Source organism: Triturus cristatus, chromosome 2_1 (assembly GCF_964204655.1).
Source record: "Triturus cristatus chromosome 2_1, aTriCri1.1, whole genome shotgun sequence".
NCBI lineage: Eukaryota > Metazoa > Chordata > Amphibia > Caudata > Salamandridae > Triturus > Triturus cristatus.
Window position 1 is genome coordinate 930,152,205 of NC_140581.1, and position 13,301 is coordinate 930,165,505.

At 52.6% G+C, this 13,301-nt stretch overlaps 1 protein-coding gene across 3 annotated transcripts in view; it reads right to left on the reverse strand.

Moving 5' to 3' along the window:
• Nucleotides 1–13,301, reverse strand: part of VPS13A (vacuolar protein sorting 13 homolog A) — a 2,314,464-nt gene that overhangs the window by 1,813,492 nt on the left and 487,671 nt on the right. For all 3 annotated transcript variants that reach the window (XM_085633365.1, XM_085633382.1, XM_085633374.1), the window contains exon 24: nucleotides 2,963–3,047. In XM_085633365.1, coding sequence (XP_085489491.1) covers nucleotides 2,963–3,047 — 85 coding nt within the window. The remainder of the gene's footprint in view (nucleotides 1–2,962; nucleotides 3,048–13,301) is intronic.

A 13,301-nucleotide genomic window follows, 5' to 3' on the forward strand; every position in this document is an offset into this window, starting at 1 on the left:
CTGGCAGGACGAAAATGTGGAAATGGGCATCCTGCAAGTCCAACGCCACCATCCAGTCTCTATGGTCGAGGGCAGATAGGACCTTAGCCAAAGTTAGTATTTTTAACTTCTCCTTCCGGAGGAAGCGGTTGAGGGTCCAGAGATCTAAGATAGGATGCAGGCCTTTGTCCTTCTTGGGCACCAGAAAGTAGCGGGAATAGCAACCATGACTCAGTTCTGACGCCAGGACCCTCTGGATAGCTCCCTTGGCCAATAGAGCCGAGACTTCCTGGTGGAGAAGCGCCAAGAGATCCTCTGACATGTGGTCGAAAGACAGTTGCATGGAGGGAGGGGTAGCCTCGAAGGGGAGGGAGTAGCCTGTTCTGACTAACAGCAAAACCCACCTGTCTGACGTGATGGATAGCCAGTGGGGTAGGTAATGGTGAATCCTGCCACCCACTGGCCACTGATGGGCCTGAAAGGTAAGACTACGAGGGCTTGGAGGCTGCTGCAGGGGGGAAAGGGTGAACTGGCCTGCCTGCTGGTTCCCAGACCCGCGTCGCTGGGCCCCACGTCCGCGCAGAGGCTGGGCAGTATGGGTGGGCTGATGGCTGGACTGGGTTGGACGTGGTGGGGTGCCCCTTCCGTAGCCAGAAAGGGGCGAAAGGCAGACTGTGATGGACGGCAGGATGCAGCGAGGTCCAAGAATCTGGCAGTAGCCCAAGAATCATTAAAGCTCTCCAGCACTGAGTCCGCCTTGCCATCAAAAAGGCGACGCCCATGGAAGGGCATGTCCAGCAAGGGTAACTGAACATCCCCCAGAAAACCAGACATCCTCAACCAGGTGCAGCGTCGAAGGGCTACTGACGTGGCAATCGTTCTGCCCAGAGAGTCAGTGGTATCCAGTCCACAGTAGGTAGTGAATTTTGCTGCAGCTCTCCTCTCCACCACTGCCTGGGAAAGAGCGGCCCGGGCCTCCTCCGGGCACTGAGGCAGCACTTGAGCAAAAATATCCCAGACTGTATGGGTATAGCGGCCTAAGAGGCATACGGTATTCACAGACCGCAGCGCCAAGCTGGAGGAAGAGAACATGCGCTTCCCAAGATGATCCAGCTTCTTGGATTCTCTATACGGGTACAAAAAGGAACGCACCCTTGGAAGAAGAGGCCTGGACCACAAAGCTTTCAGGGGGAAGGGTGTTGGGTGAGGAAAATGGGATAGCCCGGAGCCAGTCAGTGGCGGCGGGCAATTGTCTTTTCCACAGGACACCCTGTGCTGGGCTTGGACCAAATGCCCAGAAGGACATCCATGAGGGCTTCATTGAAGGACAAGAGGGGTTCAGAGGAAGTTGCTGCCAGCTGAAGCACCTCTGTCAGGATGTTAGTCCTGACTGCCACTGTAGGAAGCTCTAGGCCCAAAGCCTCGGCTGCCCTACACACCACCACTGCATAGGACGCTCTCTCCTCCGTAGCCACGGTAGGGGGAGAAAGCATGCCATGGTCCGGGGAGGTATGCAGACCACTGGCATCACCCAAGCCCTCTCTCCAGTCTGGTACCTCTAGCTGGTCTGTTAAAGGGTCCAACGACCCCTCCAAGTACTCATCACCACCCTCAGGGCGATAGGGAACACCTGAGATGAACAAGGGAACAAAAGTACCTTCCGTCGTCGGATGTGCCGTCGTCTGATGTGCCGTCAGCCGACGCCGATCCTGCTCCAGGTCTATCTCAGGGATGAGGATGGGGACAGCGTCAGCCAGGGGCACGGCCGGCACCAGGAGCGTCGGCGCTAGGATCGGCACCAGAGATGGTCGAGTAAGGTCGTAGGGCGTCGATCAGGATCCAGGCCGGGATCCAAGGGGACCCTCCAGCGCCAGGACCGGAGCTTCGGGCATCGAAGGACCTGGGGCCCTAACCGGCTCTGCTTGACCCAAAGGTGCCCCAGCGGAGTCGGGCTGCCCAAACACACGGTGGAGGGCTTCGTAGAACGTATGAAGCTGGGTAGGGGACGCCCCGGCTCCCGGAAAAGGGGCGGAAACGCGAAGTCGTCGCCGAGTCAGGCGCCAGAGACAGAGCCTTAGAGCGACGATGCCCTGGGTCCCGCGTCACGTCAGCCGACCGATGGAGGGAAGGCGAAGAGCGACGGTGCTTCTTCGCCTTCTTCTTATGCTTTGACTTACCCGAGGAGTGCAAAGACTCAGACGAGGTGTGGTGGCTCCACAACCGGTCTCGAGACCTTTCCCTCGAGCGGGAACGACGCGGAGCTGACTGCCGGATCTCCAAGAGCTTTCGGGACCGCTCCAGCAAAGACTTCGGATTCATGGGCTGACAGTCGGAGCACGACTTTGGGTTGTGGTCGTGCTCCAGGCACCAGAGTCACACGAGGTGTGGATCCGTCACAAACATCAGCTTGTGACAGGAGTCACAAGGCTTGAATCAGGTCTGACATGCATGGAATAATGCTTAAATATGTTGATTTTCGAGCGGAATTGCAAAAAATGTACTTGTGTATTGTGCGTTACAATGCCTGGTAATTGCCATGTCTTCGACATGAATTGTATATGTATATTGAGATTTGCTTGTATCTGAAGCTTTTTCTTTGATTTAATAAAAATATATATATTTTTTAATTATATTGATTTCCTTTCTCTTATGGCCCACTGGTTTTCATATAATTGCAAGTGTATAATTACCCCTATATTTGGCCTCTCTCTTTTTAAAACTGGTGTCTTTTTATGATCAAGTGCAATCATGCAAATATTCTAGTAAGTTTATTAAAATCGGATTTTTTTTAAATACATCCTTTCCCCTTTAAATATTGTTTCATGTATTGAGGGTTTACAAGCAATCACAACATTGTCTGAACTTTATTTATTATGTCCAGTTCGTTCTTGATACTAAGCTATCAAAGTGTCAATTGGCCAGAGATATATTTACTTTTAATATTACACTTAATCAAAAGGGAAGGCCAAATATTAGGTTTTACCTGATTCAATGGATGAAGGTAGCTCTATGAGGACATGTCGTCTGGATACCACTTGTGGTGTACCGAGTAGAGAGGATTTTTGTGTCTGGAAAGGATACAAGAAACACATTATGCATTCAACTAAAATACCGGCATAAACAATGAGCTAAAGTTTCTGATGAATAGGAGTAAGGATAATTAATACAGATTATTCAATTGCTACATATACCTTAATGAATCCTCCAACATGTGGGAAATGAAAGAGCAGATGAAGGTCTCCTCCAAAGCACCAACCAATAAGATTAGTTAGCAACCTGTACTACCAGGGCCGGACTGGCAATACCGGGCAATCCCCCGGTAGGCTTAATGGGGTGGGGGCTGTTTTTTAGACAGAGGGCCAGTTTTTTTAACAGGGGGCCGGTTTTTTGACAGGGGGCCGGACTGTGACCGTTAGTCAGAAAATCAGTTAACTAACTTCAGTTCACACAGGACATCACTACTCTGTGACACGTCTCCTGCACAACTATAATAATCTTCTCCATTGCTCTCTCTGCAAAAATAAATGCATTATTGGAGCAGTGGTGTGGTGTACCATTTAATAGAGTCGCTCGCGCGCAGATGTCTCCGCCTCCGCTCCGTGTCTGCGTGGTCTCTTCAGTTCACCCACCTTAGGGTGGGGCCGGGGGCGGCTGGTGGTGATCATGCGCATTGGGGCCTCGTGCATTAAAAAGTGCGCGTGACTGGTGAGACCAGGACGGTTGAGGAGCATTCCAGAAACCAGAGAGACTCACTGAGACGTCACGACAGAGTGCGAGAGAGGCACCCCATAATTTAATTATTTCTAGCCCCTGCCTGTCCCTGCTGCCAACTGCCGCCACCCACAGGTGAGTCACTGAGTCAGAGTGTGTGCCTGTGTCTGACCGTGACTGGCTGGAGTTTTTGTAAACACTATTCGAAGCTATGTTGTGGGCTTGGTCTATAAGAAATGGAATCTGTATGAAATAGATGTAAACATGGCTCTATATATCATTTACATGCATCTTTCATGCGCTGATTTGCTGGTGGTGGCCCTGTCTTTTCTTGGGCCAACAACAGAAATGTAAGGGTGGCGCTGCGCCGTGCATTAGCCGCTGAGACCACACAGGTGCCTTCCTGGCTTGTAGAATTAAGAATTAAAGGGGCCTCTCCAGTCCAGTTACTGCAGCTGTTTTAGCAAAGGCCGCCCCCGAAGGGGGCTCGAGGGCCGCCGCCATAATGGCCGCCAGAGCCCAACAAGGAACGGAACTGGTACGCGCCAGCGAGAAGCGCCGCAGGGCGAAACGCCCTGAGGCCCCCGCCCCCCTTCCAAGAACAATAAGAAAAGAGGAAGGGGGGATATACGACAACGCTCCCCCTGGGGCAGCCCACTTGCACATCATGGGAGCTGGGGGGCAGCGCCAACGATTTTCAAATCCCACCCACCCACACCTAGGGAGCAGCAGCGTCGCAGTGCTGACGAAAACAAAAGGAACTAAGGGTACAAGGGTTGGATATGGAGACACACCGACGGACGGTGTTCAGGAGTAGGGCCACTCACTTTGGGATGCCGCACGGCAGGGTGAGTTGGCCGACAAAGGGGGTAGGTAATGGAGACGGCGCTCGCAGCCCAGCCCCCACCAGTCGGTAGGGCACAACACAGTCTTAACAAGGTAGCGAGTTGGGGCCTAACTCCGGGTGGAAGCTGCCCCCACGCAACGAGAGTGTACAGAGTGCAAATCCAACGGCGGAAACAACAAGTGTATTGTTTTGGTATGGGAGCACACCGACCGGGCGGTGTGTAGAAGGAGGGCCACTCACTCTGGGATGCCGCACGGCAGGGTGAGTACGCCTGACCAAATCGGGGTAGCAAACGGAGACGGCGCTCGCAGCCCAGCCCCCGCCAGAAGGTGGGGCACAAAAGAACAAGTTACTTACCTTCGGTAACGCTTTTTCTGGTGGATACAGTATCTGCCTGTGGATTCCTCACCTTGTGAATATCCCCTGCGCCAGCATTCCACGGAACTTTTCTTCCCCAGCATTCCACGTCAACGTGGGCGACGTCACAATACATCGGCTCCGCACGCGACTCCGTACGACGTCATCGGAGCCATAAGAAGCCCACGTCGGCGTGATGACGTCAGTTCCACCCATTTTTTCCGTGCCTTCGAGGCGAACAGGTGAACCAACGACAACTCCAAGTATACACAGTATATAGAATCCCAATACATATACATAGCATACAAAACAAAGGAATGCTAATCAAACAAGCATTTCCTACAAATGTACAAGAGAATATACAAGCATTTCAAACAAGACCTATTTCATGGTATACAAAAGGTGGACAACGGGGAGGCGGGTGGGTTGGTGAGGAATCCACAGGCAGATGCTGTATCCACCAGAAAAAGCGTTACCGAAGGTAAGTAACTTGTTCTTCTGATGGATACATCTGCCAGTGGATTCCTCACCTTGTGAATAGATTCCCACAGCAGTCCCCACTCCCGGAGGAGGGTGTCCACCTTTCTATACCAGAAAGTCTTGCAAGACAGAGCGCGCGAAGTGGCCCTCCCTCCTCATCTCAGAGTCCAAGCAATAATGCTTTGCGAAAGTATGGAGGGAGGCCCAAGTCGCGGCCTTACAAATATCTGCCACAGGAACACCCCGGGCCAGAGCAGATGTTGAAGACTTAGCTCTAGTAGAGTGAGCACGAATACCCTCAGGAGGAGTCTTACCAGCCAAGGCGTAGCAGATCTTGATGGTCAGTATAATCCATCTTGACAGCGTGCGCATGTGCACCGCTTTACCTTTAGAACGACCAACGTAGCCAATAAAAAGCTGGTCATCAATACGAAAGTCCTTGGTCCTGTCCAAATAAAAACTCATAGCCCTCTTCGGGTCAAGGCGATGGAGTCTTTCTTCTTCTTTGGAAGGATGAGGGGGTGGATAAAAAACAGGGAGGGTAATAGACTGCCCCAAATGGAAAGGAGTAACAACTTTTGGCAGGAAAGCAGCCCTGGTCCTGAGAACCATCCTTTCAGCATGTAAGGTAAGAAAAGGAGGTTTGGAACTAAGAGCTTGAAGCTCACTCACCCTCCTTGCCGAGGTTATGGCTACAAGAAAAACCACCTTAAAGGACAACAGCCTCAAAGGACAATTATGAAGAGGCTCAAATGGGGACCCCATTAAAAAGGTTAAGACAAGATTAAGGTCCCACTGAGGCATTACAAATGGAGTAGGAGGAAACATGTTTGTAAGGCCCTTGATGAACCTCAGAACAACCGGAGATTTAAACAACGAAGGTTGATCTGGAAGGCACAGAAATGCCGATAAGGCCGAAAGGTAGCCCTTGACCGTGGCCACAGCACAGCCCTGCTGAGCCAAGGAAAGAGCAAACTGAAGCACATCAGAAAGATGAGCCTTTAAAGGGTCAATGGACCTCTCTCCACACCACTTTACAAACTTAGACCACCTGTAGGAGTATATGGACTTGGTGGAGTGTCGCCTGGCCGATAAAATAACGTCCACCACATCAGGTGGGAGAGAGAAGGAACTCCGGTTGCCCCGTTCAATCTCCAGGCATGAAGGTGTAAGCTCTGGAGGTGGGGGTGTAGAACCTGCCCCTCCGACTGCGAGAGGAGGTCTGCCCTCAGAGGGAGACGGAGCGGAGGGCACGAGGAGAGGTGGAGAAGATCTGTGTACCACACCCTTCTTGGCCAGTCCGGGGCGACCAAAATGACTTGGGCCCGGTCTTGGCGAATCTTCCTCAGAACCCGAGGAATCAAGGGTATGGGAGGAAACGCGTAAAGGAGTCGTGAGCCCCAACTCAACTGAAACGCGTCCCCCAACGCCCCCTGCATCGGATATTGGAGACTGCAGAATGACGGGCAGTGCGCGTTCTCTCGGGTGGCAAACAGGTCCACCCGAGGAGTCCCCCACGTCCGAAAGACGCGACGAACCACCTCCGGATGGAGCCTCCACTCGTGGTCGGCGGAGAACTGCCGACTGAGACTGTCCGCACGCACGTTCAGCACCCCGGCCAGATGATTTGCCATCAGACAAATCTGATGGTCCTGAGCCCAGGACCATAGTCGTAAGGCCTCTCTGCAGAGACAAAGAGACCCTACTCCTCCCTGTTTGTTTATATACCACATCGCGGTCGTGTTGTCCGTCAGGACTTGAACTGACTGACCGCGAAGGGAAGGGAGAAAGGCCTTGAGTGCCAAACGAATCGCCCGCAACTCCAGAAGGTTGATATGAAACAACCTCTCCTCTGGAGACCAAAGACCCTTGATCTCCAGATCCCCCAGATGAGCTCCCCACCCTAGGGTGGAGGCATCCGTTATCACTGTGGCCACCGATGGAGGTAGATGGAAAGGCTTTCCTTGGGACAGATTGCCCTCCACGCTCCACCAAGACAGATCCGCTGCAGCTTCTCCGGAGATCTTGATCGACTCCCCGAGATCCCCGTTGTGCTGATACCACTGCTTGCGGAGGCACCACTGGAGCGCCCTCATGTGCCAGCGTGCATGGTTGACCAACAGAATGCAGGAAGCGAACAGACCGAGCAGGCGAAGGACCTTCAGAACTGGAACAACCGCTCCACTGTGGAATAAAGGGACCATCTCCTGAATGTCGAGAATCCTTTGAGGAGGAGGGAATGCTCGACACACAGTAGTGTCCAGTACTGCCCCTATAAACAGGTTGCGTTGAGAGGGCACCAGGTGAGATTTGGGCACATTGATTGAAAAACCCAAGTCGAACAACAGCTGAGCTGTCACCTGCAGATGACGCTGCACCATCTCCGGGGACTCTGCCTTCAGAAGCCAGTCGTCCAGGTAGGGAAAAACCGGAATCCCCGACCTCCTGAGATGAGCAGCCACCACTGCCATCACCTTTGTGAAGACTCGAGGTGCAGTAGTAAGACCAAACGGGAGGACCGCAAACTGATAATGTTGCGACCCAACCGTAAAACGGAGATACTTCCTGTGCGACTTCAGGATTGGGACATGGAAGTACGCGTCCTGCAAGTCGAGCGACACCATCCAGTCTCCTTGCTGCAACGCTTGAAGAACCTGCGCAAGGGTCAGCATCTTGAACTTCTCCTGTTTCAGGTAAAAATTCAAAATTCTGAGGTCCAGAATCGGACGCAATCTGCCGTCCTTCTTGGGGATCAGGAAATACCGGGAGTAGCATCCCTGACCCCTTTCCTGCTCCGGAACCACCTCTATTGCGCCCTTCTGAAACAAAGCTTGAACTTCTTTCTGCAGGAGAAGCAGGTGGTCCTCCGAGCAATAACCTTGGCAAGGAGGGTAAGGGGGAGGAAACTCCCGAAAGGGAAGGGCGTACCCAGTCTCTACGAGGTTCAAAACCCAAAGGTCGGTTGTAACAGATTTCCAACCCCGTAGAAAGTAGGACACCCGGCCCCCCACAGGCCTTACATGATCCAGGATGGGGGATCTAGGGCTGCTTCCCTGAAGCCTCATTTGGAGCAGAGGAGGAGGAGGAAGAAGAGGGGTTACGACCAGAACCTCTCCGACCCCTTTGCTTCCCTCTATAGGAGCGATAGAGGGGATTCTGCTGCTGTTGTTGCTGCTGCTGTTGTGGCTGTCGGAAGGAGCGAAAGGATGACCTTCCGAATACCCTAGCCTTACGGAAAGTTGAACCTCTAGCAGGAACCTGCAGACCCAAGGACTTCGCCGTCAACCTACTGTCCTTAAAACGTTGAAGGGCAGAATCTGCCTTCTCCCCAAACAACTTTTGTCCATCAAAGGGCAGATCCACCAGCGTGGCCTGGACATCTGCAGAAAACCCTGAGGAACGGAGCCAAGCTTGTCTCCTTGCGGCAATGGACGACCCCATAATCCTCGCCACAGAGTCCGCCGTATCCAGCCCAGACTGGATCACCTGCCTGGCAGCTGCCTGAGTGTCCGCCACAACCTCCATGAAGGACGACTTATCCCCCTCAGGTAACTTAGGGGCCAAAGTTTTTATAGAGTCCATCAGGGCATGAACATAACGCCCCAGCAAGCATGTAGCATTTGATGACTTCAACGCCATACTTCCTGAGGAGAAAGTCTTTTTGGCCGCCTGATCAACTTTCTTTGACTCCCTATCAGCAGGAGATTGGGGGAAAGCACCCGAAGCATGTTTAGAACATGAAGCCTGCACCACTAGGCTCTCCGGAGAAGGATGCGTGGATAAAAAATCCGGGTCTCCTGGCGCAACCCTGTATCTCCTTGCCACCTGCCTGCAAACTGCTGGAGCTGATAGAGGCTTCTTCCACACCTCCAACACTGGTTCCAAGAGAGCCTCATTGAAAGGTAACAAAGGCTCCGAAGCCGACGTCGGGGAGTGCAACACCTCTGTAAGCAGATTGGACTTGTATTCCACAGAGGGCAGCTGCAGATCTAACAACTCCGCGGCCTTCTTGATCACAACATGGTAGGGCGCCAATTCCTGTGGTGGAGAAGACCTTGTAGAAGCATGCTCCCACTCCGGGGTGGTATCCAAACCACTTGCTACCTCTATACCTCCAAACTCATCCGAAGAAGAGTCGACTTCACCTTCTTCCACCTCAGCCCGATATCTTTCCTCCTCCAAAACCCTTTGGGCCTCCCGCCTCGATCGGATCCGGGGAGCCGGCGTCGTCGACGTCGTACGCGGCGTCGGTGGAGCCAAAGGCACCGGCGTCAGAGGCGCTACAGGTGGAGTCGGCGGCACCGGATGCGGCGTCGATGGAGTCGGCCTTGGCGTCAAAGAAGGCTCCGAAGATTGACCATCCATCCGAGGTCGAGCCGGATTCCCAACCGGCGCCGGAAACTGCCAAGAAGGCGCCATCGGCATAAAAGGCAGAAAAGGAGCCTGAGCGTATTGCTGCGGCACTCCCAGAGAAAACGCCATCGGACCCACGGGACCTGCTGGTGCTCCGGATGGGAAGGATGCTCTCTGAAAATTGCCATACATGGCATTCAGAAATCCCGAAGGATCCGTACCTGGAGCCGGGAATTGGGGATAAGGAACTGCCCCTGTATCCTCCTGTGGAGCCACCGGCGTCGGCTCCTCAGAATCCTCCACCGGAGCCGCGGAGTCACCAGGCACCGGAACAGACTCTTCCTGCTCCTGCTCCACATCAGATTCCACCCGACCCGGAGTCGAAGCCTTGGACGGCGACGGCGTCGGGGAACGAGCTGGAGTCCGCTTCGGAGAGGGAGACTTCGAAGACTTATCAGGAGAAGGCGAAGGAGACAAGACCTTGCTCTCACGTCGACGAGGCGAAGCCGACCTCGATCTCTTAGACTTCGAGGACCGACGCCGAGAAGAATGCTTCCTCTTCTTATGGTGCTTCTTCGACTTCGACGACCTCGAAGTCGAAGACTCTCGCCTGGACTTCTCCTTTTTCCTCCCTCTCTTCTCCTCACCGATCTTCTTCATGAAGAGTTTGGTCTTCCTCTCCTTCAGCGCTTTAGGATTCATGCTCCTACAGCACCCGCACTCATCCACGTCATGATCAGAGGAGAGACACCATAAACAGTTCTGATGCGGATCCGTCATGGACATCAGGCCTCCGCACTCCCTACAGGGCTTAAAGCCCGACTTCCTCGTCGAAGACATACCGATTTTAACAAAAATACACCACTAGATTACAAAGTATCTAGAGAGCACTGGGAAAAAACCGTTGCGCGTCGACGGCGCGGAAAAAAGGGAACTGACGTCATCACGCCGACGTGGGCTTCTTATGGCTCCGATGACGTCGTACGGAGTCGCGTGCGGAGCCGATGTATTGTGACGTCGCCCACGTCGACGTGGAATGCTGGGGAAGAAAAGTTCCGTGGAATGCTGGCGCAGGAGATATTCACAAGGTGAGGAATCCACTGGCAGATGTATCCATCAGAAGAGACTAACAAGGTAGTGAGTTGGGGCCTAACTACGGGGAAAGGCTACCCCCCACACGCAAAGGGGCGTCGTAAACAACAAAGAACAATCTATGAGCTGTCAGGGTGATTTACGACCCTAGGAGTTGCAAATGAGCAAAAGACAAGCCAGTGATTTATGGCCAGCCGATGATTTATGGCTGATGATTTATGATGCTCATGCAGAAGGATTTATGACAACGAAATTAAGTTAGTTTGTGACAGAATGATTTATGAATTGCCGATGATTTATGACCCATGATTTATGATGTCCAGCTGACAACGTGTGACATCCAATTTGTAATAATGTGTGACAATGATTTATGACCCCGGCCCCCAAGGGGGTGTCCAGTGGAGCTGTACAAGTGTGACGTATGTAATAAGTAATAAAAACTGCGGCCAACAACGACCACCAAATACAACGACTGTTGGCTGTGTTTAGTAATGCAGATGCACAAGTATGGTACGGTTCCTGGAATGGGCGCAGTGCGGCCGTTATAGATTCCATCGTACAGGATGTCTCCCAGCGGGTCTTCACCCGAGGCTGCCTGGCAGGGCCCTGCCAGACAGATTAAGCCCCTGGCAGTGCACTAGCTCAGAGTAGCCTCTACACAATCAGCCCCCTACAGAGCCCAACCAGCAACAAGTGGCAGTAGCACTTAAACCCCGGCCAGTTGAATGGAGTCTAATGGGGCGCTAATGGGTGGCAGTTTGTTGACGGGGATCCCCGGGACTTTGGGATTTAACAGCTATAAACAAAGCCAATACAATGGCTACAAGCGCCGCCCTGCTGGGCCCCTGATATGTTGGGGGCACCGGTCTGTAAGAAAATACCAGTGGAGCACACTGCCCCCCTCCCCTTCCCGTGACCCTCAGCCCTGGGGCTGGACTAATGATGCCCGGCAGCGGAGCCCAACCTTGGTGAACATAACTCACGCGTGGCCTGGGGTGCCTAGGCGGCCGCGGGCCCCGCCACTGACCTCAACGTGAGCTCAGCACCTCAGCCTCAGAGAAGGGTCTCTTAAAAGCTGTTGCTAAGTTAACAGGACCGTAATTACAGTAGAGTGCTGCAGGTCAGATTCTCTAAGAATGGGTTTTCTTTTCATCAGGGTGTTGTCTGTTGTTCGTGTCCTGCTGGGGCCAGCTGGCAGCTGAAATGTTCTGAGCCAGCAGGCACAGGCAGGTTACGTGTGCTCCCTTTGGTGGCGCTGTGCAGCTGGACTGTAACTGGTGCCCCCCCCCCCCCCCCCCCCCCCCCTAGCCTTAATTGCACCTTGGTTGAAAGACGCCTCCTGCTAGGGCCTGCTCTTTTGCTGTGAGGAAACAGAAACGGCCCCAATCAGTTCCGCTTGGCTAGCGAGTTGGCACTTGGCAGCCATGTGCCAAACACTCTCCCTGGCGCGTAAACCGAGACACACAAACAGGGAGGTGGCGTGGCTTGTTGACTGGGCGCCAGAGTCAGAGAGCAGCAGCCCATCAAACCCCCTCACTTCCCCCAAAACACAACTTAACAGAAACACAATGCACAATCCCCGGCGAAGCTGTGTGTCATGCTCATGCATTCTGTTTGTGAACATGGTGAGCTTTGCACAGACTGTGATTTTTTGCTACCACAATTCTTGTGCATCTTACTTGCCCCAATGCTGCTATTTGAACAGGGCCACCGTACTGTTCTACAGTGGTCAGATCTAGGCCACCAGAAAATATAGCTTCCATCTCTACCCTGGCAAACGTATGCTTCACAGCTCTACTCTGATCTTGCCATTCTTTGCTGAGTTTCATCACAGTGCGTTCGTCCACTTCAATGCTTTCACAGTGTCCGTGACAACCATGTCTTCCTGCTCTTCATTAAATGTCGTGTAACATTTGAATTGGATGGTTCGCATCTTGAGACTGCAGAGGCACTCTGGCACCACGATGAAATGTGGTTTAAGGGAAAGACGGCAGGGCCCAAGGGGTGGGTTGTATTTATATTCTTCAGAATTCTGTTGCTACCTGGTGAGTGAGATTTTTACCATCAGCGGTAGCTGTTTCCTACGTCTCACCATTCGGACAGATAACCAGTGTTTACCTATGATACGTACCATTCCTCCCACACGACATACACTTTAGTTGCATATTTTACAATGTACTGGTATGTTATATAACACTTGTAGGTTATGTGTGTGTTAACACTCCCTGATTTGTATTCTTGCATGTGGCACGTCGGTATAAGTCTGCATGTACTTATTAAGACATGTTTATTTTTTGCTGGTTACTTAGTCATACACATTCGCACAGTAGTAGACCTACTTATTCCTGTGCACACTGAACACGAGGCAGGTAACCAGTGCACTTTGTATTTTACTTGGCTCAGCTGGAATACAGCAGAAAAAATAAGGGTTTTGTGCCCTTGTGAACTCAAGCCGTGAGCCTGTTCACCAACACCCCCGCAG